Genomic DNA, 24,577 nt, shown 5'->3' on the forward strand with positions numbered 1-24,577 from the left:
CCCTTTTTTTTTTTTTTTTTTCTGAAAAACAAAACCCAGGTCAAGAAAAACAAAATCAACACCAAAACCGTCGTCCGAAGCGCTGAAGAGACTCCTTCAAAATTGGATTTTTCAGGTTTAGGTTTCTGAATTTCTCTTAATATAGACAAACTAAACTATTTGTTTAATTAATGTAATAAATGGGGTCCATATCTCATTACTCTCATGTTTGTGTGCCTCACATTCCTCTGAGAAATATGCTTTGGAGATATTAAAACGAATAAAGAAGACGAAGAATGACATGGAGACCATGAAGTGAATAATGCAACAAAAAGGTTGGATGTAATGTTGATGGTTGCACGAACTAACGTATTTTAAAAATAAAAAAATGCGAATCATTGTAACATTATTATTCCCAAAAACTCTTTTAAAATTGAGATTAAACAGAGGAGACATAGAAATGACTTGGCAATGATGATGAATTATCTTCCGACTCTTTTGTTACAAAATCAAGTCAACAACCTTCTTGCAAATACGATTGAGATTGATACAATATCCATTAGGATTATTTGAATAATTTGTGATTGTGACCCCATTACATAAAACTGGGCCGACTAATAATATTGTTTACCTTGTAATGCCACTATGTGTAAGAGAAAATAGCATTGTTTGCACGCACGGCTCTATCGTCATCAAAGAGAGACATCGATCTGAGCCGAAGAATCCGTCAAGATAATGTCTCTCGAGTTATCAGCTTTTGGGTGATCCAACGTGTCAAACTTTATACGCACATGCACCGGCTTCAAGAAGACAATGTCTCTCACTTCTCTCTTTGACTTCAACAACACTTTCACAAACAAATCTTCATCCATAGTCGTCATGTTCCTTGCTGGATTTAAAACGTCTGCTATTCTTCTCGCCAGCTCTTCCTGGCTCGCACCTTCTGTCTCTTCGTTCTTCGCCAGTCTTAGATGCAAAGCTGCATAAACAATAAGCTGCACAAAACCAAATTTGATGCTTAAAACCACGGTATAAGAGACTTGAGAGAAGATTCTAGGCGTTACCTCGCTTGTGCCAGGACTTGTATTGACAGAGCAATCGATGTGTATCCGTCCATCATCTTCACTGATCTCAGAGATATCTTCTTCTTGCTCTTCTTCATCTTCCTCAGCTAATTCAGGGTTGACTATTTCTTTGGCGAGGTTGTCTAATTCATCGTACCATTGTTGTGAGACTCCAACCTGCAACTCATGCAAACAAAACTCCTTGAGCCAAAAAAAAAAAACTCCTTGAGCCACCTCGGAGCTAAACCAGGGCAAAAGTGAATGTTATTCTATTAAACCTTTTCAGAAGGTTCCACTGCACTTCCAGCATTTGAGACTTCAGTGATTGAGCCTCTTGCCTGTCGCCATATGCAGCTTTCTTGCAACGGTTCAACAAGCTCTGTGCATTGAGGGATCTGTATGCTCAACCGTATGCTAGTTTTACCTGTTAGAAAAAAATAGCGGTAGTAAAATCAGACAAGATGAATAGATGAGGCCTGCGGGTTCGGATAGTTTGGGTAGTTCAGTTAGGTTTGGTATTGAGGTAGTTCTGGTTTTCAAAATTTTAACCGGAACTAACCAAAATGTTTTAGTTTAGGTTATATTTCAGTTAAAATATTAGTTAAATTCGGTTAATTTTGGGTAATTTCGATTAGTTTGGTTCAAATTTTTGGTTAATTCTGTTCGAAATTTGGTTAATTTTTTTCTTTTTGGAAACCGAACTAACTAATTGCCAAACCGAACCGAAAACCAATTATTTTTATAAACCTGCCGAATTGTGCCGAACTCCTAACCAAACTAACCGAATATTTTGGTTCGGTTCGGTGAGTTCAGTTCAAATCAGCAGGCCTAAAATAGATGGTCGGCTGAACCAAATGTCAAACCATCATTATGCTGCAGCTAATGTCAAAACATTAGGGTTTGTCTCACCTGGTAATAACCGGAGTTGATGAATATGGCTGATGTGTGCTTCCTGTACTCCGCTAGCTCTATTTTGTTTTAACACAAAAGACCACAACATCAGCTAAGTAAGTTTTAGAACAAGAATAGTGCTCTTAATGAATGGCAAAGAATAGTGAAAAGGATTCACTAACAGATTGAAAACTCTCTCCAGTGGAATGGACAACCAATACGGTAACCCAAGGATCCCAATGTTTGAAAACTGTATGCTAGAGCATGCTCCAGATTCTCTATTTAGCTTCAACACCCTCTGGCCAGCTTCATATGTAGAGAGATACAGATAAGCTGATGCATAGAGATGAAAACAGGCAGAATTTCACTTGTTTTACCTGTATCTGTCATGACAATGTCGTCTCCAAATTCAGAGAAAGAAGACAAAAGGGCCGCACTTGGCTGCTCCTTGCATGAGGTGATAGCCTTAGTTTGCTGTTGCAACCGAGTAGAAGGCAAATGTTTCAATAGCGATAGCTTCTCCGTGATCAATTCCCCATAGATCTCCATTATCCCCTGGAACCCTTCAGATTTTGATAAAATAATATATATGTCAGATAACATAGATGAACAAGCAGTACCAATAAGATGGTTATATGTATACCTTCCACAACTTCTTCGATCTCTCCAGAAGCTAAATTTATTATCCACAACTTTGAAAAGCTGAAGAAAACAAGACAAACCTATCAGGTACCAAGAGAAACGAAAATAGAATGAGCTTTCTCTGATGTATCAAGCAACGACTTTACCTTTTGTTAATGACTACAAGACTATCATCATCACGTTTAAGTATATGCCATGGAAACATGAGGGAGGGAGCATCAGACTCTTCTGATTTAGCATCAGCACCCACTGTTGTTTCTTCATCTTTTTCAAAACCTATTTTCTCCATTACCCAAGACCATAAGCCAACACTCTTCTTGATAACCTTTGGATATACCGTTTCCAGGACCCGCGTCTTTATATTTGCTCTTCTAATGGCATGATTCTTAAAGAGTTAAAGAAACAAAGAGATTAAAAAACAATCTTAACAAGAATATATTGAGTGATCACAACTTCTTGTAGGAGTCATAATACCTCAGAATCTACAATGTAAAGGCAATCATCTTCTTCGTCATAAAGGGTCGCTGCAGGACGTAGCATCTTTGCTGATTCGAATTCTCCATCCTCAAAACCTGGGAAACAACCAATCTGAAATAGAAACATGTCTTGAAGTTTAGCTCCACATGAACCTTTTTTCTCTAAAAGTAACTTAAGACTTTCCCAAATGTGATCTAGTTCGCTTACACTGTCTAGAATCTCCCCAGTACTAGTGGATATGATAATACGATGATGGTTGCTATCAGAAAGAAACAGGCAATCTCCGGCTTCGTCTGCAGAGATACAACCTGTTGCGGAGAATGTCACACGCTAAGAGTACTTAGAGAATAATGAACGATAAGAAGAGAAGGTTGAAGAACTATACCTGGAAAGTAAAGAAACAAATCTTGCAAGAAAGAAGAGAAGTGTGGTTCCTTGATAGCATCAGCCTGTTTTGACCAAGTGTTGGTGAAAAGTTTGACGGACTTTGATTTCTCAGTATCTTGACTGAGGCTGTCAAGAGCTGCAGCAAAAGCACAAGAAGAAGAAACCAGAATACGCAATCAAGCACACAAAACAACAGAACCATTAGATGCTTTCGCCTTCTTGAAGGTATGAAGCAAAGACTATTCAATAGCTTATGAAGCATTGCTAGAGAACATTTGTTAGTGATGTAGGCATACCTTTAGCTACAGAAGCAATATCCAGATCCTTGTCTTGGTAGATTAAAGGGTTCTTAAAATCTCTAAACACGAAGTAGCGTACTTCTTCTCCACTTGACTAAAATAATTAGCAAAAACATTCAATTCAAATCGACAAATAAGCTTATAACTTGGGAGAATAATATACAACAAATGAATCGTTCTTGGAGATACGATATGTTGTTACCTTAGGAAACTCTTTCTCAGAAAGCAGTACAGGAAAAGTAAGATATTCCTTAACAATCAACTCAGCTAAAGCAGTTCGATCATCGGTGATTCTAGCTTGATCACTAAAGTGAATGCCCATGAAACAGACTCCAGGAGACCTTAAAAAAAAGAAGCACAGAGAACTCAGCCCAAAATCCCTGTTTAGTTGCCATGATTGTAAACAAAGGAAACTTTCTTAAACCTCTGCTGAAGCAACTTGAGTTTCTCAAAGAAACAACTCGGATCACCATTAAGCAAATCGCCAACAAGAACTACGTAAGTCCCTTTGTCCTTGAAAAGCTGTTTATTCTCAGTGTCACGATTCAACCAATGATGGGAAGGACCTAAAGAGTTCAAAGTTCAGAACTTTGTTTACAACACAAAGAGATGTTACAAAACAATAAAGTACCTTCAAGCTTATCAAGTGAAGCTCTAACATAAGAGAGCAAATCAGCATGTGGAGACACTCGTTTCACTGACGCAAATCTGAAATTATCAAAATGAACACAGAATCGAAAAGACGATACATTTATCGAAAGCAAACCAAGTCGAATTAAACACACCCGCGAGTTCCGACCAATGTGTTTCTGTCTCCACCGATAGCGACGGGTCGCCGAAACCCACAGTGAATAATATTTCCTAGCGAAACAAAAAGAATCTTGAATCAGTGAGAAAAAAAAAAAAAAACACTGAAAGCTTTAGAAGACGATTCAAAGTCTCCAGAACCTGAGACGATCCGAGAAGAAAGCCACGAAATTTTCTTCAAATTGAGGCTTATGCTGCTAGACATTTCTGAATCGTGGTCAAACGAGTTTAAGGAATCTGGAGATTTTACAAGGGTTTAAACCGGCGCAAGCATCGAGCCGGCGGGATCACACAGGTAGAAGAAGTAAAGGTTACAAACCTGTGCATTATTTAATTTGGTTCAAGATAAATGTACGTCGGGGGGTGGTGGCGCAGTTGGTTAGCGCGTAGGTCTCATAGCTATCTGAGTAATCCTGAGGTCGAGAGTTCGAACCTCTCTCACCCCAATTTTTTTTTTTCATTTCTTTATTTTAGTTGTTGACTCTACGCCTGGAACTTTTAACTGAACCGAACTTAATTTTCAGTTAGTTCGTTTCGAAATTAAGCTAGTGCAGTTCATAATTTTGGTATGATATCGGTTTGAGTCTCTCAGCTCTGTTCTAAGGTTATGGCATCTGGTATTAATGTTGTCATATCTTTCTGCGGGTTTGTTTTCGGTAAGGTCTTGTGCTTACGTATTATTGGATCATTGTGAAACCTTGATACTGTGTTGTTATGCCGTTTCTTGGTTTTAAACAAACGGGCTTCTCCAGATTTTTTTGGTAAAAAAACTGTGTAAGCTTTAGTTCAATTGTGTTTGGTCTTTGAGTAGTTTGATTGTCAACCGTGTTCTTCGTCGGCAGACTCGCTTTCTCATGGCTTCCAAGAGTTGAAGCTTGTTTCTGAGTGGCGTGTGCTCAGGGTCTTCAGTTAGATGGTGTCTTGGAGCTCTTCTATCATCCTAATAAGTTGGGTTTACAACGCTTTCTTATTCATCACGGCTTTCTTATCGGCTTGCTTTGCTATCTTGATTCTTTGTTTAACTCTATAAGTGTTCAGTGATCTTGTTTCTTCTATGTTTATGTTCTGTTAGTTGTCTTAAAAGTTCATCTTTGTCTTTAGATATTTATGTTTACTACGTTAGTTAGTTGTTGGTTCTGGAAAGGATCGTTACTTTATAGGCTTTGTGTAATCTACGTTTTAAATTTGAATATTAATCCAACAAATAACAAAAAAAATATAGTTTTTATATTAAAAAAAAAACAACAAAATAACTAACCGAATCAAGATTAAACTTTTTAAATGTTTACTGAATCAAATTGAACTTATTCGAAATTTTAATAAGAATTAAATTTAAATCAAACCGAAATAAAAAAAGTTACAGTAATTTTTTTCAAAAACTAAACTAACCGAATATCAAACCAAATTTTATTTTAAATTGATTCGGTAAGATTTATGTTGAACCAAATTTGTTTACCCAACCTTTAGAGCTAATTGACTCAAACAGAGTCGGGTCGGGTCGTCATCCAAATCCTTTTAACAGCAAACCCTAATTGCCGCCTATATCTTCCTTAGCTTCTCCATAAACCCTTCTTCTCCAAACCTTCTCAAGCTTCGCTCTCAGAGATGGCGAAGTGTGGTAAAAGTAAGCTAAAATCCCTCAATTGATTCTGGAATTTTCTCTCTAGGTCTTTTTATTGAGTTTGTTTGATGCTGTGATTGTCTTTTTTTGCAGAGAGCAAGAGTAAGAGGGTGACCTTGAAGCAGAAGAACAAGGTCCTTAGAAAGGTGAAGGAGCACCACAAGAAGAAGGCAAAGGAGGCTAAGAAGCTCGGCCTTAACCGCAAGCCGAGAGCAGAGAAGGACCCAGGTATCCCCAATGACTGGCCTTACAAGGAACAGGAGCCTAAGGCCTTAGAAGCTCGACGTGCCAGTGCTGTGGAGGAGATTGAACAGAAGAAAGAGGCCCACAAAGAAAAGGTATCATCTTTCATCAAACTTTGTTTTGATTTATTGTGAAAGGTTGAGTTTTTTTTGGTTAAAGACATGTTCTTTTTTTGTGTCTTGCTGTTTGGTTTTCTTGTAATAATTAATTGTAAAGTGATGTTTGTGTTCTGATCTCTCTTACTAAGGCTAAAAAGAGGAAGCTTGAGGATGAGGATACCAAGAGTGGAGATGACTCAACTAGACTTGTCAATGTTCGAGGTGAAATTTTGTTGTGCTTTTGATTTTATATTTAAGTGATTTTATTCTACATTTTTATCATATGTCTCTATTGTTTCACAGATAACTCGGAGAGGGCTTTCTACAAGGAGCTTGTGAAAGTCATTGAACTATCCGACGTCATTCTCGAGGTTCTTGATGCTCGTGATCCCCTTGGCACGCGTTGTACCGACATGGAGAGGATGGTGATGCAAGCCGGTCCCAATAAGCACCTCGTCTTGCTTCTCAACAAGATTGGTAAAGCTTTTTCTATAGAAATTTTCTCTGCTCTCGTGCTATTGTTGTCATTTAGACTCATAATAATCTCTTTGTACTACAGATCTTGTTCCTCGAGAGGCTGCTGAGAAATGGCTCAAGTACCTTAGGGAAGAGTTTCCAGCTGTTGCCTTCAAATGTAGCACCCAGGAACAGAGATCAAACTTGGGTTGGAAGTCTTCTAAGGCGTCGAAACCAAGTAATCTTTTGCAGACGAGTGATTGTCTTGGAGCAGACACTCTTATCAAACTGCTGAAGAACTACTCGAGAAGTCATGAGGTTAGTTTCCATGCCTTGCATTGAGATACATCATCCTTTTTTTTTTAATTAATCCTCCTTTGTTGTTTCGTTTTTTGGCAGTTGAAAAAATCTATCACAGTTGGTATTATCGGACTTCCCAATGTGGGGAAGAGTAGTCTTATCAACAGTTTGAAGAGAGCTCACGTTGTCAACGTCGGCGCCACTCCTGGACTGACTAGGTCTCTGCAAGAGGTTCACCTGGACAAAAACGTGAAGCTGCTGGATTGTCCTGGAGTCGTGATGCTCAAATCTTCAGCGAATGATGCTTCTATAGCTCTCCGCAACTGTAAAAGAATCGAGAAGCTGGAAGATCCGGTTAGTCCAGGTAAATTGTAAACAATGCAAATTAATGATTGAATATATCAAATTAATCTCAGTGATCTAACTGTGAAACCTTGTGGGGGAATCTAGTGAAGGAGATTCTCAAGCTTTGTTCACCACAATTGCTGGTGACTCTGTACAAGATCCAGAGCTTCGAGGCAGTTGATGACTTTCTTTATAAAGTGGCTACCGTTAGGGGGAAGCTTAAGAAGGGTGGTCTTGTGGATATCGAAGCTGCTGCGAGGATTGTGTTGCATGACTGGAATGAAGGTGAGGTCATTATTGTCTTTTAGTTCAGTCATAAAACATGGAATCTTGAAAACTTATTAATTGTGTGCAGGTAAGATTCCGTTCTATACAATGCCGCCAAAGAGGGACCAAGGTGAACACGCAGAGTCAAAGATTGTGACCGAGTTGGCTAAGGAGTTCAACATCGATGAGGTTTACAGTGGTGAGTCTTCTTTCATTGGGAGTTTGAAGACTGTTAGCGACTTCAACCCTGTTGAGATTCCTTCCAGTGGTCCTCTCAGTTTCGATGAAACTATGATCGAGGTTGGTTTGGTTGGTTAATAGATTATCTCGTGATTCCATTTACTTGGTATGGTTTAACATTGGTTACTTATCACAGGATGGGTCTAAGACTCAGACCAAAGAAGAAGAGGCTGGTCTTGACAATGATGGTGATGAGTCTATGGGAGGGGAAGAGGATGAAGAAGAAACAGGAAAGTTGAAGTCCGAGGCGAGCAGGCAGAACAGGAAGCTATACGCAGCTGAGAGCATGCTTAACACAAAGAGGCAGAAAGCAGAGAAGAAGCAGAGGAAGAAGGCGAAGAAAGCAGCAGGTGGTGAGGATCTTATGGACGGAGATTATGATTTCAAAGAAGATTATGGGAAGAAGAACAAAGATACAGACATGGATGAAGGAGACGGGTTCCAAATCGATGCTAAAATACCAATGGCTGCACTTCTTGATTTGCCTGAAGAATGAGTGAGAGATTAAACAGACAATCGTTTTGTTCTTTGTGTTTATTTATGTGCTACTCATACATGTGTTTTGCTTCATCAAGCGATTTTGATTCTAGTGTACCGTTTTTTTTTGATCCATCAATTATGTTAGGTTATCAAATATATTACGATAAAGTTAGACAAGTATCACTTCTCATGAAACCATCTCAGCGAAGAAATTTTTTCTAAATTACGTTCGATCATGGTTTTTTATGGAGGCATGTTTATTTTAATTGAATGTGTGACATAATTTTCAGTCCAGTAAGGTATTGCCGCTTCGTGCTCCGTCTTCGTCCCTTCTTAATTGCGAACCTGAGAAATAAAAATATCCACCTAAACCGTGAATGTGCAAAGTTATAGAATTTAATGTCGAATTCAATTGTCTGCGTAACTTCTTCCTCCAATCAAAGCTACTAATAACTTCATCTCACACCTAAACGCTTCACCTCCAACCAAGCTCAGCATATATACTCCCACAATCATCATAAGCCTCCTCTACGTCCCAATAATGGGCGGATGCAGAGAATTTATTTGTTGGGGGCATATGTAAAACTGGTCAATGGATTAGGACTATATTTGCTAAAAACAATGGGGGCATATTAAAATTATTCAATGATTAACATGAAGTTTTAAAAAGTTGTTGGGGGGGGGGTAGGGGGCAAATGCTCCCCTTCTCACACAACGTGGGTGCATCAGCAGTTCTCCTCGCCTACTCTACAGTTCTAGTCTGCATTTCTCGGCCTGGTATCCTACACCTAGCGTTAATGATATCTAGGCGGAAGCCCCACGTACGGTTTTGAAGCCGAGAGTTCTGGCCACCTTAAGGCCAAGAAAGTATTTCAGAGAACGCCCCGTAACACTCCTTCCGATTCGAGAACACCTAAGCTTGTAATTGATGGCTGGAGGGAGCTATCCTACTCTGGCTACGCCATTGTTCCCAATAATCTCACTAATAATCCACTACATACATTGTTTACAGGGTATAAAATATAGCTTCCAAGCTCCATCGCTCCGGCGAACTCAATCTCCACAACCCCGACGAAATTCAAAACCGCTTCCATGGATACTATTCCCAAAAACTCGACCAGCAAAGTCCCAACAAGTCCACCACCAAAGTTCCGGCGAATTCCAACACCGGTTCCTTGGATAAGAAAAAAGGATTTGCAGCTCCAGTGCTCTGCCAAATAGCCGCAACATCCGCCATCGTATACATATCTACCGTCCTCGCCAGTGGACTCCAACGTCCCTTCCCTCAAAGTTTGGTCACTTCGCCGGTATATTAGATATATGACGGTCACAAAGGCGTTCAGGTATGCTGCAATTTGTAAATCGTTTAATTGATATGAGCAATAGGGAGTTTAAAGGCCAACTTTTTGAAACGAAGCGGAAGGTGCTACTTCGGCGTTTTCTGGTGGTCTTTCAAGACAAGTCTATCAAGAAAATGATCAAACAAGGGCCCAATGATTGACCTGAACCACTTGATGTTCTCGAGAGTCTCTCTAATACTGTTTATTTGTTACAATAGTCTGAAATCTTTTAATGGTTTTTGCAGCTGGATGCTCATTTTGTGGAATGTAGGCAGCACGAAGATTATGGTGATGCAATGTATTATATACTCAAACAACATCAAAGAAGCCAAGTATAACAAAGGCAGTCAAGTGGTCATCATTGCCTTACCCGCTTATTCCCTTCTTAACGAGCTTCTATGCTATATCAAATCCTGTTCCACCGGTTTGTTACATACTGAAATTCTTTCTAATCGAAATTTATGTAACATAAAATCGCTATTCTCTAGAGAAATGAAGACAACAAAAGTTCCAAACCTCTCTGACCTTCATCATATATTAGTACAGGAAGCAACTAATGCATTAAAGCAATATTGTTATATTTTTTAAATTTTTCTCAAAATCTATGTGTTAACACTCTATATACTGAAGCCTAAACTTTTTATTGTTGTTTTAAAATTTCTAACCATATTCTAAATTTGTATTAATGTATTTTAAACTCTCTTTCATGGTATAAGAGAATAATTATAATTTTTTATTAATTAATTTAGTAAAACTTCATAATACTCCCAAAATCGGTGGAATAAACACTATAAAATGACTATTTTCTTGAAAAACGGAGACAACAAATGCTCCAAACCTCTTTCAACATCATCATATGATAGTGCAGGATGCAACTATGCATTAAAATAATATTGTCATATTTTTTGAAATTTTCTCAAAATCTATGTGATAACCCCTACAAAAATATTGAATTTTGGTAAATGCTTGATATACTAAACCATATAATCTTTAGTATTATTTTAAAATTTCTAACCATATTCTACATTTGTATTAATGTATGTTAAACTCTCTTTCATGGTACATGAGCATCATTATTTTTTTATAAATTAATTTAGTAAAATTTCATATACACTCTAAATTAGCGGACTAACCATTATAAAATCGTTATTCTCTAGAGAAATGAAGACAACAAAGGTTCCAAACCTCTTTGACCATCACCATATATTAGTACAGGAGGCAGCTATCCATTAAAGCAATATTGTTATATTTTTTGAATTTTTCTCAAAATCTATGTGTTAACCCTAAAAAAATATTGAGTTTTACGTTAAACGCTCTATATACTGAAGCCTAAACATTTTAGTGTTGTTTTAAAATTTCTAATCACACTCTACATTTGTACTAATGTATGTTAAACTCTATTTCATGGTATATGATAATCGTTATTATTTTTTATCAATTAATTTAGTAAAACTTCATAATACTCTCTAAATCGGTGGAATAATCACTATAAAGTCGTTATTTTCTTGAAAAACGGAGACAACAAAGGCTCCAAACCTATTTCAACATCATTATATGTTAGTGCATGATGCAACTATGCATTAAAACAATAGTCATATTTTTTGAAATTTTCTCAAAATCTATGAGTTAACCCCCTACAAAAATATTGAATTTTGGTAAATGCTTTATATACTGAACCATATAATCTTTAGTATTGTTTTAAAATTTCTAACCACATTCTACATTTGTATTACTGTATGATAAACTCTCTTTCATGGTACATGAGCATCGTTAATTTTTTTTATAAATTAAGTTAGTAAAATTTGATAAACTCCCTAAATTAGTGGACTAACCATAATAAAATCACTATTCTCTAGAGAAACGGAGACAACAAAGGCTCTAAACCTCATTCAACATCATCATATATTAGTGTAGAATGCAACTATGCATTAAAACAATATTGTCATATTTTTTGACATTTTCTCAAAATCTATGTGTTGTTTTACATTAAACGCTCTATATACTGAAACTTAAACTTTTTAGTGTTGTTTTAAATTTTCTAACCATATTCTACATTTGTATTAATGTATTTTAAACTCTCTTTCATGGTATATTAGAATCATTATAATGTTTTATTAACTAATTTAGTAAAACTTCGTACTGCTCCCAAAATCGGTGGAATAACCAATATAAAATGACTATTTTCTTTTAAAAACGGAGACAACAAAGGCTCCAAACCTCTTTCAACATCATCATATGTTAGTCCATGATGCAACTATGCTTTAAAATAATATTGTCATACTTTTTGAAATTTTCTCAAAATCTATGTGTTAACAAGCCCCACAAAAATATTGAATTTTGGTAAATGTTTTACATACTGAAGCCTATAATTTTTTGTGGTGTTTTAAAATTTCTAACCACATTCTATATTTGTATTAATGTATGCTAAACTCTCTTTCATGGTAAATGAGCATCGTTCATTTTTTTTATAAAGTAATATATTAAAACTTCATATACTCCCTAAATTAGTGGACTAACCAATATAAAATCGTTATTCTCTAAAGAAATGGAGACAACAAAGGTTCTAAACCTCTTTGACCATTATCATATATTAGTACATGAGGCAACTATAAATTAAAGCAATATTGATATATTTTTTGAATTTTTCTCAAAATCTATGTGTCTACGAAAATATTCAGTTTTACGTTAAATGCTCTATATACTGAAACTTATATTTTTTATTGTTGTTCTAAATTTTTTAACGACATTCTAAATTTGTATTAATGTATGTTAAACTCTTTTTTATGGTATATGAGAATCGTTCAAATTTTTATCAATTAATTAGTAAAACTTCATAATACTATCTAAATCAGTAGAATAACCACTAGAAAATCAATATTTTCTTGAAAAACGGAGACAAAAAGGCTCTAAACCTCTTTAAACATCATCATATATTAGTGTAGGATGCAACTGTGCATTAAAACAATATTGTCATATTTTTTAAAAATTTCTAACCACATTCTACATTTGTATTAATGTATGCTAAACTCTCTTTAATGGTATATAAGCATCGTTCAATATATTTTATAAGTTAATTTGGTAAAACTCCATATACTCTCTAAATTAGTGGACTAACCATTATAAAATCTCTATTCTCTAGAGAAATAGAGACAAAAAAGGTTCCAAACCTCTTTGACAATCATCATATATTAATACAGGAGGCAACTATGCATTAAAGCCATATTGTTATAGTTTTTGAGTTTTTCTCAAAATCTACGTGTTAGCCTCTACGAAAATATTGAGTTTTACGTTAAACGCTCTATATATTGAAGCCTAAAATTTTTAGTGTTGTTTTAAATTTCTAACCACATTCTACATTTGTATTAATGTATGTTAATCTCACTTTTATGGTATATGGGAATCGTTCTAATTTTTTATCAATAAATTAGTAAAACTTCATAAGGCTATCTTAATCAGTGGAATAATCACTACAAAATCGCTATTTTCTTGAAAGACGGACACAACAAAGGCTCTAAACCTCTTTCAACATCATCATATATTAGTGTAGAATGCAACTATGCATTAAAACAATATTGTCAATTTTTTAAAAAATTTCTCAAAATCTATGTGTTAATATTGAATTTTGGTAAATGCTTTATATACTGAACCCTATAATCTTTAGTGTTGTTTTAAAATTTCTAACTACATTCTACATTTGTATTAATATATGATAAACTCTCTATCATGGTACACGAGTATCGTTCAATTTTTTAATAAATTAATTTAGTAAAATTTGATAAACTCCCTAAATTAGTGGACTAACCATAATAAAATCGCTATTCTCTAAAGAAAAGAAGACAACAAAGGTTTCAAACCTCTTTGACCATCACCATATATTAGCACAGGAGGCAACTATGCATTAAAGCAACAATGTTATACTTTTTGAATTTTTCTCAAAATCTATGTGTTGAGTTTTACGTTAAACGCTCAATATACTGAAGCACAAACTTTTTAGTGTTGTTTTAAAAATTTTAACCACATTCAACATTTGTATTAATGTACATTAAACTCTGTTTCATGGTAATGGGAATCGTTTTAATTTTTTATCAATTAATTTAGTGAAACTTTATAATACTCCCTAAATCGGTGGAATAACCACTATAAAATCATTATTTTCTTGAAAACCAAAGACAACAAAAGCGCCAAACCTCTTTCAACATCATCATATGTTAGTGCATGATGCAAATATGCATTATAACAATATTTTCATATTTTTTTTAAATTTTCTCAAAATCTATGTGTCCCTACAAAAATATTGAATTTTGGTAAATGCTTTATATACTGAACAATATAATCTTTAGTATTGTTTTAAAATTTCTAACCACATTCTAAATTTTTATTAATTTATGTTAAACTCTCTTTCCTGGTATATGGTAATCGTTATAACTTTTTATTAATTAACTTAGTAAAATTTCATAATACTCCAAAAATTGGTAGAATAACCACTATAAATGGCTATTTTCTTGAAAAACGGTGAAAACAAAGGCTCCAAACCTCTTTAAACATCATCATATGTTATTGCAGGATGCAACTATGCATTAAAACAATATTGTTATATTTTTAAAAAATTTCTCAAAATCTAACCCCTACAAAATAATGAATTTTGGTAAATGCTTTATATACTGAACCATATAATCTTTTGTTTTAAAATATCTAACCACATTCTACGTTTGTATTAATGTATGCTAAACTCTCTTTCATGGTACATGAGCATTGTTAATTTTTTTTTATAAATTAATTTAGTAAAATTTCATGTACTCCCTAAATTAGTGGATTAGCATTATAAAATCGCTATTATTTAGACAAATGAAGACCACAAAGGTTCCAAATGTCTTTGACCATTACATGAGGTAACTATGCATTAAAGCAATATTATTTTATTTTTTGAGTTTTTCTCAAAATCTAAGTGTTAATAACTCCTACAAAAATATTGACTTTTGGTAAATGCTTTATATACTGAACTATATAATCTTTACTATTGTTTTAAAATTTCTAACCACATTATACATTTGTATTAATGTATGTTTAACTCTCTTTCAAGGTACATGAGCATCGTTCAATTTTTTTGTAAATTAATTGAGTAAAATTTCATAAAATTTCAATTTTTTTTGTAAATTAATTGAGTAAAATTTCATAAAGTTTCAATTTTTTTGTAAATTAATTGAGTAAAATTTATACTCCCTAAATTAGCGGACTAACCATTATAAAATCGCTATTCTCTAGAGATATGAAGACAACAAAGGTTCCAAACCTCTTTGGCAATCACCATATATTAGTACATGAGGCAACTATGCATTAAATAAATATTGTTATATTTTCGAATTTTTCTCAAAATCTATCTTTTAACCCCTACGAAAATATTGAAATTTACGTTAAATGCTCTATATACTGAAGCCTAAACTTTTTAGTGTTGTTTTTAAAAAATTAACCACATTCTACATTTGTATTAAAGTATGTTAAACTCTCTTTCATGGTAAATGAAAATCGTTATAATTTTTTATCAATTAATTAAGTGAAACTTTATAATACTCTCTAAATCAGTGGAATAACCACTATAAAATCGTTATTTTCTTGAAAAACGGATACAACAGAAGCTCCAAACCTCTTTCAACATCATCATATGTTATTGCATGATGCAACTATGCATTAAAACAATATTTTCATATTTTTTGAAATTTTATCAAAATCTATGTGTAACCCCTACAAAAATATTGAATTTTGGTAAATGCTTTATATTCTGAACCCTATAATCTTTAGTGTTGGTTTAAAATTTCAAACTACATTTTACATTTGTATTAATGTATGCTAAACTCTCTTTAATGGTATATGAGCATCGTTCAATATTTTTATAAGTTAATTTAGTAAAACTTCATATACTCCCTAAATTAGTGGACTAACCATTATAAAATCGCTATTCTCTAGAGAAATAGAGACAAAAAAGGTTTCAAACCTCTTTAACCATCATCATATATTAGTACAAGAGACAACTATGAATTAAAGCAATATTGTTATATTTTTTGAGTTTTTTCAAAATCTACGTGTTGCCCCTACGAAAGTATTGAGTTTTACGTTAAACACTCTATATACTGAAGCCTATACCTTTTAGTATTGTTTTAAATTTCTAACCACATTTTACATTTGTATTAATATATGTTAAACTTTCTTTTATGGTATATGGTAATCGTTCTAATTTTTTATCATTAAATCAGTAAAACTTCGTAATACTATCTTAATATCTTTACGAAGCCTAAACTTCATATATACAATCTCAGTAAAACTTTATATACTGAACCATATAATCTTTAGTATTGTTTTAAAATTTCTAACCACATTCTACGTTTGTATTAATTTATGTTAAACTCTCTTTTATGGTATAAGGGAATTGTTATATTTTTTTATTAATTAACTTAGTAAAACTTCATAATACTATCTTAATATCTTTATGAAGCCTAAACATCATATATACTATCTTAGTAAAACTTTATATACTGAACCATATAATCTTTAGTATTGTTTTAAAATTTTTAACCACATTCTACATTTGTATTAATTTATGTTAACTCTCTTTCATGATATATGTGAATAGTTATAATTTTTTATTAATTAACTTAGTAAAACTTCATAATACTCCAAACCTCTTTCAACATCATCATATGTTAGTGCAGGATGCAACTATGCATTAAAACAATATTGTCATATTTTTTGAAAATTTCTCAAAATCTATGTGTTAACCTTTACAAAAATAATGAATTTTGGTAAATTCTTTATATACTGAACCCTATAATCTTTAGTGTTATTTTAAAATTTCTAACCATATTCTACATTTGTATTAATGTATGCTAAACTCTCTTTCATGGTACATGAGCATCGTTATTTTTTTTTATAAATTAATTTAGTAAAATTTCATATACTCCCTAAATTAGTGGACTAACCATTATAAAATCATTATTCTCTAGAGAAATGAAGACAACAAAGGTTCCAAATCTCTTTGACCATCACCATATATTAGTACTTGATGCAACTATGCATTAAAGCAATATTGTTATATTTTTTGAATTATTCACAAAATCTATGTGTTGAGTTTTACGTTAAACGCTCAATATACTGAAGCACAAACTTTTTAGTGTTGTTTAAATTTTTTTAACCACATTCTACATTTGTATTAATGTAAGTTAAACTCTATTTCATGGTAAATGAGAATCCTTATAATTTTTTATCCATTAATTTAGTGAAACTTTATAATACTCCCTAAATCGGTGTAATAACCACTATGAAATCGTTATTTTCTTGAAAACCAGAGACAACAAAAGCTCCAAACCTCTTTCAACATCATCATATGTTAGTGCATGATTCAACTATGCATTAAAACAATATTGTCACCTTATTAAAAAATTTCTCCAAATCTATGTGTCCCTACAAAAATATTGAATTTTGGTAAATGCTTTATATACTGAACCATATAATCTTTAGTATTATTTTAAAATTTCTAGCCATATTCTACATTTGTATTAATTTATGTTAAACTCAATTTCATGGTATATGGGAATCGTTGTAATTTATTATTAATTAACTTAATAAAACTTCATAATACTCAAAAAATCGGTGGAATAACCACTATAAAATGACAATTTTCTTGAAAAACTGTGACAACAAAGGCTCCAAAGCTCTTTTAACATCATCATATGTTAGTGCATGATCCAACTATGCATTAAAACAATATTGTCATTTTTTTTTGAAAATTTCTCAAAATCTATGTGTTAACCCCTACAAAAATAATGAATTTTGGTAAATGCTTTATATACTGAACATATAATTTTTTGTTTTAAAATTTTTAAACACATTCTACATTTGTATTAATGTATGCTAAACTCTCTTTCATGGTACATGAGCCTCGTTAATTTTTTTTATAAATTAATTTAGTAAAGTTTCATATACTCCCTAAATTAATGGACTAACCATTATAAAATCACTATTCTCTAGAGAAATGAAGACAACAAAGGTTTCAAACGTCTTTGACCATCATCATTTATTAGTACATGAGGAAACTATGCATTAAAGCAATGTTGTTATATTTTTTGAGTTTTTCTCAAAATCTATGTGTTAATAACCCCTACAAAAATATTGACTTTTGGTAAATGTTTTATATACTGAACCATATAATCTTTAGCATTGTTTTAAAATTTCTAACCACATTCTACATTTGTATTAATGTATGCTTAACTCTCTTTCATGGTACATAACCATCGTTCAATTTTTTGGAAAATTAATTAAGTAAAATTTCATATACTTCCTAAATTAGCGTACAAACCATTATAAAATCATTATTCTCTAGAGAAAAGAATACAACAAAGGTTCCAAACCTCTTTGTCCATCACCATATATTAGTACATGAGGCAACTATGCATTAAAGAAATATTGTTATATTTTCAAATTTTTCTCAAAATCTATCTATTAACCCATACGAAAATATTGATATTTACGTTAAACGCTCTATATACTGAAGCCTAAACTTTTTAGTGTTGTTTTCAAATTTATAACCACATTCTACATTTGTATTAATGTATGTTAAACTCTCTTTCATGGTAAATGGGAATCATTATAATTTTTTATCAATTAATTTAGTGAAACTCTATAATACTCCATAAATCGGTGGAATAACCACTATAAAATCTTTATTTTTTTTGAAAAACGGAGACAAAAAAAGCTCCAAACCTCTTTCAACATCATAATATGTTAGTGCATGATGCAACTATGCATTAAAAGAATATTGTCATATTTTTAAAAAATTTCTCAAAATCTATGTGTCCCTACAAAAATATTGAATTTTGGTAAATGATTTATATTCTTAACCCTATAATATTTAGTGTTGTTCTAAAATTTCTACCCACATTATATATTTGTATTGATGTATGCTAAACTCTCTTTAATGGTATATGAGCATCGTTCAATATTTTTATAAGTTAATTTAGTAAAACTTCATATACTCCCTAAATTAGTGGACTAACCATTATAAAATCGCTATTCTCAAGAGAAATGGAGACATGTTCCAAACCTCTTTGACCATCATCATATATTAGTACATGAGGCAACTATGCATTATAGCAATATATATTGTTATATTTTTGAGTTTTTCTCAAAATCTACGTGCTAGCCCCTACGAAAATATTGAGTTTTACGTTAAACGCTCTATATACTGAAGCCTAAACTTTTTAGTATTGTTTTAAATTTCTAACCACATTCTACATTTTTATTAATATATGTTAAACTCTAATTTTTTACTGTTATCGTTTATGATAATCGTTCTAATTTTTTATCAATAAATTAGTAAAACTTCATTAGGCAATCTTAATCAGTGGAATAATCACTACAAAATCGCTATTTTCTTGAAAGACGGACACAACAAAAGCTCTAAACCTCTTTCAACATCATCATATATTAGTGTAGTATGAAACTATGCATTAAAACAATATTGTCATATTTTTTGAAATTTTCTCAAAATCTATGTGTTAACCTCTACAAAAATATTGAATTTTGGTAAATGATTTATATACTGAATCCTATAATATTTAGTGTTGTATTAAAAATTTCTAACTAAATTCTACATTTGTATTAATGTATGTTAAGCTTTCTTTCAAGGTACATGAACATCGTTCAATTTTTTATAAATTAATTTAGTAAAATTTCATATACCCCCTAAATTAATGGATTAACCATTATAAAATCACTATTCTCTAGAGAAATGAATATAACAAAGGTTCCAAACCTCTTTGACCATCACCATATATTAGTACATGAGGCAACTATGCATTAAAGCAACATATTTATATTTTTTGATTATTCTCAAAATCTATGTGTTGAATTTTACGTTAAACGCTCAATATACTGAAGCACAAATTTTTTAGTGTTGTTTTAAATTTCTAACCACATTCTACATTTGTATTAATGTATGTTAAACTTTCTTTCATAATAAAAGGGAATCATTATAATTTTTAATCAATTAATTTAGTGAAGTTTCGTAAAACTCCATAAATATGTGGAATAACCACTATAAAATCGTTATTTTCTTGAAAAATGGAGACAACAAAAGCTCCAAACCTCTTTCAACATCATCATATGTTAGTGGATGATGCAACTATGCATTAAAACAATATTGTCATATTTTTTGAAATTTTCTCAAAATCTATGTGTCCCTACAAAAATATTGAATTTTGGTGAATGCTTTATATACTGAGCTATATAATATTTAGTATTGTTTTAAAATTTATAACTACATTCTACATTTGTATTAATTTATGTTAAACTCTCTTTCATGGTATATGGGAATCGTTATAATTTTATATTTATTAACTTAGTAAAACTTCATAATACTCCAAAAATCAGTGGAATAACCACTATAAAATGGCTATTTTCTTGAAAAAATGTGACAACAAAGGCTCCAAACCTCTTTCAACATCATCATATGTTAGTGCATGATGCAACTATGCTTTAAAACAATATTGTCATATTTTTAAAAAATTTCTCAAAATTTCTAAGCACTTTTTACATTTGGATTAATGTATGCTAAACTCTTTTCATGGTACATGAGCATCATTAATTTTCTTAAAAATTAATTTAGTAAAATTTCATATATTCCTTAAATTAATGGACTAACCATTATAAAATCGCTATTCTCTAGAGAAATGAAGACAACAAAGGTTTCAAACGTCTTTGACCATCATAATTTATTAGTACGGGAGGCAACTATACATTAAAGGAATATTGTTATATTTTTGAGTTTTTCTCAAAATCTATGTGTTAATCCCTACAAAAATATTGACTTTTGGTAAATGCTTTATATACTGAACCATATAATCTTTAGTATTGTTTTAAAATTTCTAACCACATTTTACATTTGTATTAATGTATGCTTAACTCTCTTTCATGATACATGAGCATCATTCAATTCTTTTATAAATTAATTTATTAAAATTTCATATACTCCCTAAATTAGCGGACTAATTATTATAAAATCGCTATTCTCTAGAGAAATGAAGACAACAAAGGTTCCAAACCTCTTTGTACATCACCATATATTAGTACATGAGACAACTATGCATTAAAAAAATATTGTTATATTTTCAAAATTTTCTCAAAATCTATATGTTAACCAAATATTGAAATTTACGTTAAACGCTCTATATACTGATGCCTAAACTTTTTAGTGTTGTTTTAAATTTTTTAACCACATTGTACGTTTGTATTAATGTATGTTAAACTCTCTTTCATGGTAAATGGAAATCATTATAATTTTTTTATCAATTAATTTAGTGAAACTTTATAATACTCTCTAAATCGGTGGAATAACCACTATAAAATCGCTATTCTCTAATGAAATGGAGACAACAAAGGTTCCAAACCATTTTAACCATCATCATATATTAGTATATGAGACAACTATGCATTAAAGCAATATTATTATATTTTTTGAATTTTTCTCAAAATCTATGTGTACGAAAATATTAAGTTTTACGTTAAACGCTTTATATACTGAAACTTATACTTTTTATTGTTGTTCTAAATTTTCTAACGACATTCTAAATTTGTATTAATGTATGTTAAACTCTCTTTTATGGTATATAGGAATCGTTCTAATTTTTTATCAATTAATTAGTAAAACTTCATAATACTATCTAAATCAGTGGAATAACCCCTACAAAATCGCTATTTTCTTGAGAAATGGAGATAACAAAGGCTTTAAACCTCTTTCAACATCATCATATATTAGTGTAGGATGCAACTATGCATTAAAACAATATTGTCATATTTTTCGAAATTTTCTCAAAATTTATGTGTTAACCTCAACAAAAAAAATTGAATTTTGGTAAATGTTTTATATACTGAACCCTATAATCTTTGGTGTTGTTTTAAAATTTCTAACCACATTCTACATTAGTATTAATGTATGCTAAACTCTCTTTTATGGTACATGAACATCGTTCAATTTTTTTTTAAATTAATTTAGTAAAATTTCATATTCTCCCTAAATTAATGGAATAGCCATTATAAAATCGCTATTTCTAGAGAAATGGAGACAACAAAGGTTCTAAACCTCTTTGACCATCACCATATATTAGTACAGGAGGAAACTATGCATTAAAGCAATATTGTTATATTTTTTGAAATTTTCTCAAAATCTATGTGTAACAACCCCTACGAAAATATTGAGTTTTACGTTAAACGCTCTATATGCTGAAGCCTAAACTTTTAGTGAAATACTGGAAGTCCAACACCGGTTCCTTGGATAAGAAAAAAAGATTTGCAGCTCCAGTGCTCTGCCAAATAGCCGCAGCATCCGCCATCGTATACATATTCTACTGTCCTCGCCAGTGGACTCCAACGTCTCTTCCCTCAAAGTTTGGTCACTTTGCCGGTATATTAGATATATGATGGTCACAAAGGCGTTCAGGTATACTGCAGTTTGTAAATCCTTTAATTGATATGAGTAATACATAGTTTAAAGGCCAACTTTTCGAAACGAAGCGGAAGGTGGTACTTCGGCGTTTTCTGGTGGTCTTTCAAGACAAGTCCATCAAGAAAAGGATCAAACAAGGGCCCAATGATTAACCTGAAACCACTTGATGTTCTCGAGAGTCTCTCTAATACTGTTTATCTTGATTGTTTATTTGTTACTATTGTCTGAAATCTTTTAATGGTTCTTGCAGTTGGATGCTCATTTTGTGGAATGTAGGCAGCACAGAGATTATGGTAATGAAAGGTATTATATACTCAAACAACATCAAAGAAGCCAAGTATAAAAAAGGCAGTCAAGTACTCGTCATCATTGCCTCACCCGCTTATTCCCTTCTTAACGAGCTTCTACGCTATATCAAATCAAGTTCCACCAGTTTGTTGCTCGGTACCTTGCAATATGGTTACACGAACCGTATCTTTAGAGATTCTCTGAATCATAACTGTTGTTCGTTTTCATGTAGATGACAGTGTAAGGGAGATAACTACAAATAATCTTCCCAAAAGACCATCTTTGATTGGTTTTTGAATCCGTTTCTTATCATTAAATACCAGGCTGAAGCAGCAAACCTATCTGAAGAAGAAGAGTATCTTGCAAAGTTGGTATTGCTGTTTGGAGATTAAGAGAGACTTAAAAGCTCTAATTCCCTTCATTTGACAGGAACTAAGAAAAGCTGAGCTTCACAACTAAGCTCGCAGGTAACATATAATAAAAACTTCACATGTAAATGAATGTCGTTTCGCTTTAACATGTGTTCGGTTTTGTTTCAAAGGCTACAAGGATGCCCAAATCAATATCAAGATATCCAACATTTGGAAGACATTTTAACCACATGGAACTTTGGAAAAACTTTAAGTTATGTTTGGTTGCCGTAGGTTGTATGTATATATGATATGGGTTTTATTTGAAATAGATTTTTTTTGCAAGTTGCTATCTAATGTATGATGGCTTTGGTGGAAATAGGATTTTTGCAGGTTGCTTATTATTGTCATGATACAATCCATTTGGCTTTGGCAGAAGAAATCCAACGTCTTAAAGAATAATTTATAAAATAATATAGATGGGTATGTTGTGGGATATTGAAGATGTGCCTTAAAGAACACATAACAGATAATTTTTGTCACGTTAACGTTAATACTATTTTTAAAACCATTAATGATAATAAATTATGTATTTAATAATGTAATTGGATAGTTTTTTTGTTTTAGTTAAATGTATACCACTCCGATATAAAACTAATTAATTTTGTTTATAATCTTCACTTAGAAAACATACTTCCTGTGTTTCTTAAGAAAATGTCATTTAGAATTTTATTTTCGTGCCGTTTAGTATTTTCAATGCGGAATTTTAAATAAATTTTCATTTTTAACTTCATTTTGTTAGTGAATTAATTAAAAAGCACAAATTTTAGTGTGTGAATAAAGAATAAAATAGAATTTTAAGTGATTTCTTAATGAGTGAAAATTTTCCAGTGACACTTTTATTAAATACAAGAAGTATATTTATTGTTTACAAAGCTTTACCTATGATGAAAACAAAAAAAGTTACTATTTAAATGGACTGATATATAGAAATTTCATATAAATGTTAATCTGTAACTACAAAAGCACTTACCAATTTCTTAACATTTTTCAAATGTTTTTACGAATCTTTGACTACAAAAATAAACAAACAATTAGTTATGTTATCATAAATAAAGACACTGTCCTCATAGCAAATTAAATTTAAACTTCTGCGTATGGCCATACGGTGTTACGATTTACACATATCTCGACAACTTCACATTCACTGACAATGATCTAATAAAAACCGATGACACCACCACTGGGAAAATCAGACACACCCCACCCTCGTCGTATATTCATAAATTGATATGATTAACAAATTTTAAATTAACACAGAGGCCGAACATGAACGGAAACCAACCAAAGTTTTTTTTTTTTGCTGAAACCAACCAAAGTTTTCCCTCATCAGCCTGTAAATTATTACAAAGTCAACAAAAACTTCAACAAATCCACAAATCCACTTGAAATCTGACCTACAACATCATCACCGCGGTTAGATCACCTCAGATAACAAAAAAAAATCTTGAAT

The 24,577-nt window shown here is 32.1% G+C and overlaps 2 protein-coding genes and 1 non-coding gene across 3 annotated transcripts; 2 read left to right on the forward strand and 1 right to left on the reverse strand.

The window, feature by feature from the left end:
* Window positions 1–434: 434 nt before the first annotated feature.
* LOC106343617 lies at window positions 435–4,857 on the reverse strand. Its single transcript, XM_013782883.1, has 17 exons — window positions 4,688–4,857; window positions 4,525–4,600; window positions 4,371–4,447; window positions 4,164–4,305; window positions 3,942–4,080; window positions 3,737–3,833; window positions 3,439–3,576; window positions 3,261–3,361; window positions 3,051–3,164; window positions 2,723–2,961; window positions 2,578–2,636; window positions 2,312–2,497; window positions 2,117–2,240; window positions 1,953–2,011; window positions 1,322–1,467; window positions 1,044–1,220; window positions 435–974 (listed from the first exon to the last, which is right to left on the reverse strand). Exons 1-17 carry the CDS (start codon window positions 4,749–4,751, stop codon window positions 672–674), a joined length of 2,241 nt encoding a protein of 746 aa, XP_013638337.1. The 5' UTR covers window positions 4,752–4,857; the 3' UTR covers window positions 435–671.
* Window positions 4,858–4,906: 49 nt separating this feature from the next.
* Window positions 4,907–4,992, forward strand: TRNAM-CAU. Its single transcript is given in 2 exon segments — window positions 4,907–4,944; window positions 4,957–4,992. It is a non-coding gene; the product is annotated as a tRNA-Met (tRNA).
* Window positions 4,993–6,003: 1,011 nt separating this feature from the next.
* Window positions 6,004–8,728, forward strand: LOC106343281 (guanine nucleotide-binding protein-like NSN1). Its single transcript, XM_013782450.1, has 9 exons — window positions 6,004–6,170; window positions 6,261–6,505; window positions 6,658–6,730; window positions 6,812–6,985; window positions 7,068–7,282; window positions 7,364–7,628; window positions 7,715–7,894; window positions 7,965–8,176; window positions 8,253–8,728. The coding sequence occupies exons 1-9, from the start codon at window positions 6,152–6,154 to the stop codon at window positions 8,610–8,612; spliced, it is 1,743 nt and encodes a 580-aa protein (XP_013637904.1). The 5' UTR covers window positions 6,004–6,151; the 3' UTR covers window positions 8,613–8,728.
* Window positions 8,729–24,577: the final 15,849 nt, after the last annotated feature.

Source organism: Brassica oleracea, chromosome C5, assembly GCF_000695525.1.
Source record: "Brassica oleracea var. oleracea cultivar TO1000 chromosome C5, BOL, whole genome shotgun sequence".
NCBI classification, from domain to species: Eukaryota; Viridiplantae; Streptophyta; class Magnoliopsida; order Brassicales; family Brassicaceae; genus Brassica; species Brassica oleracea.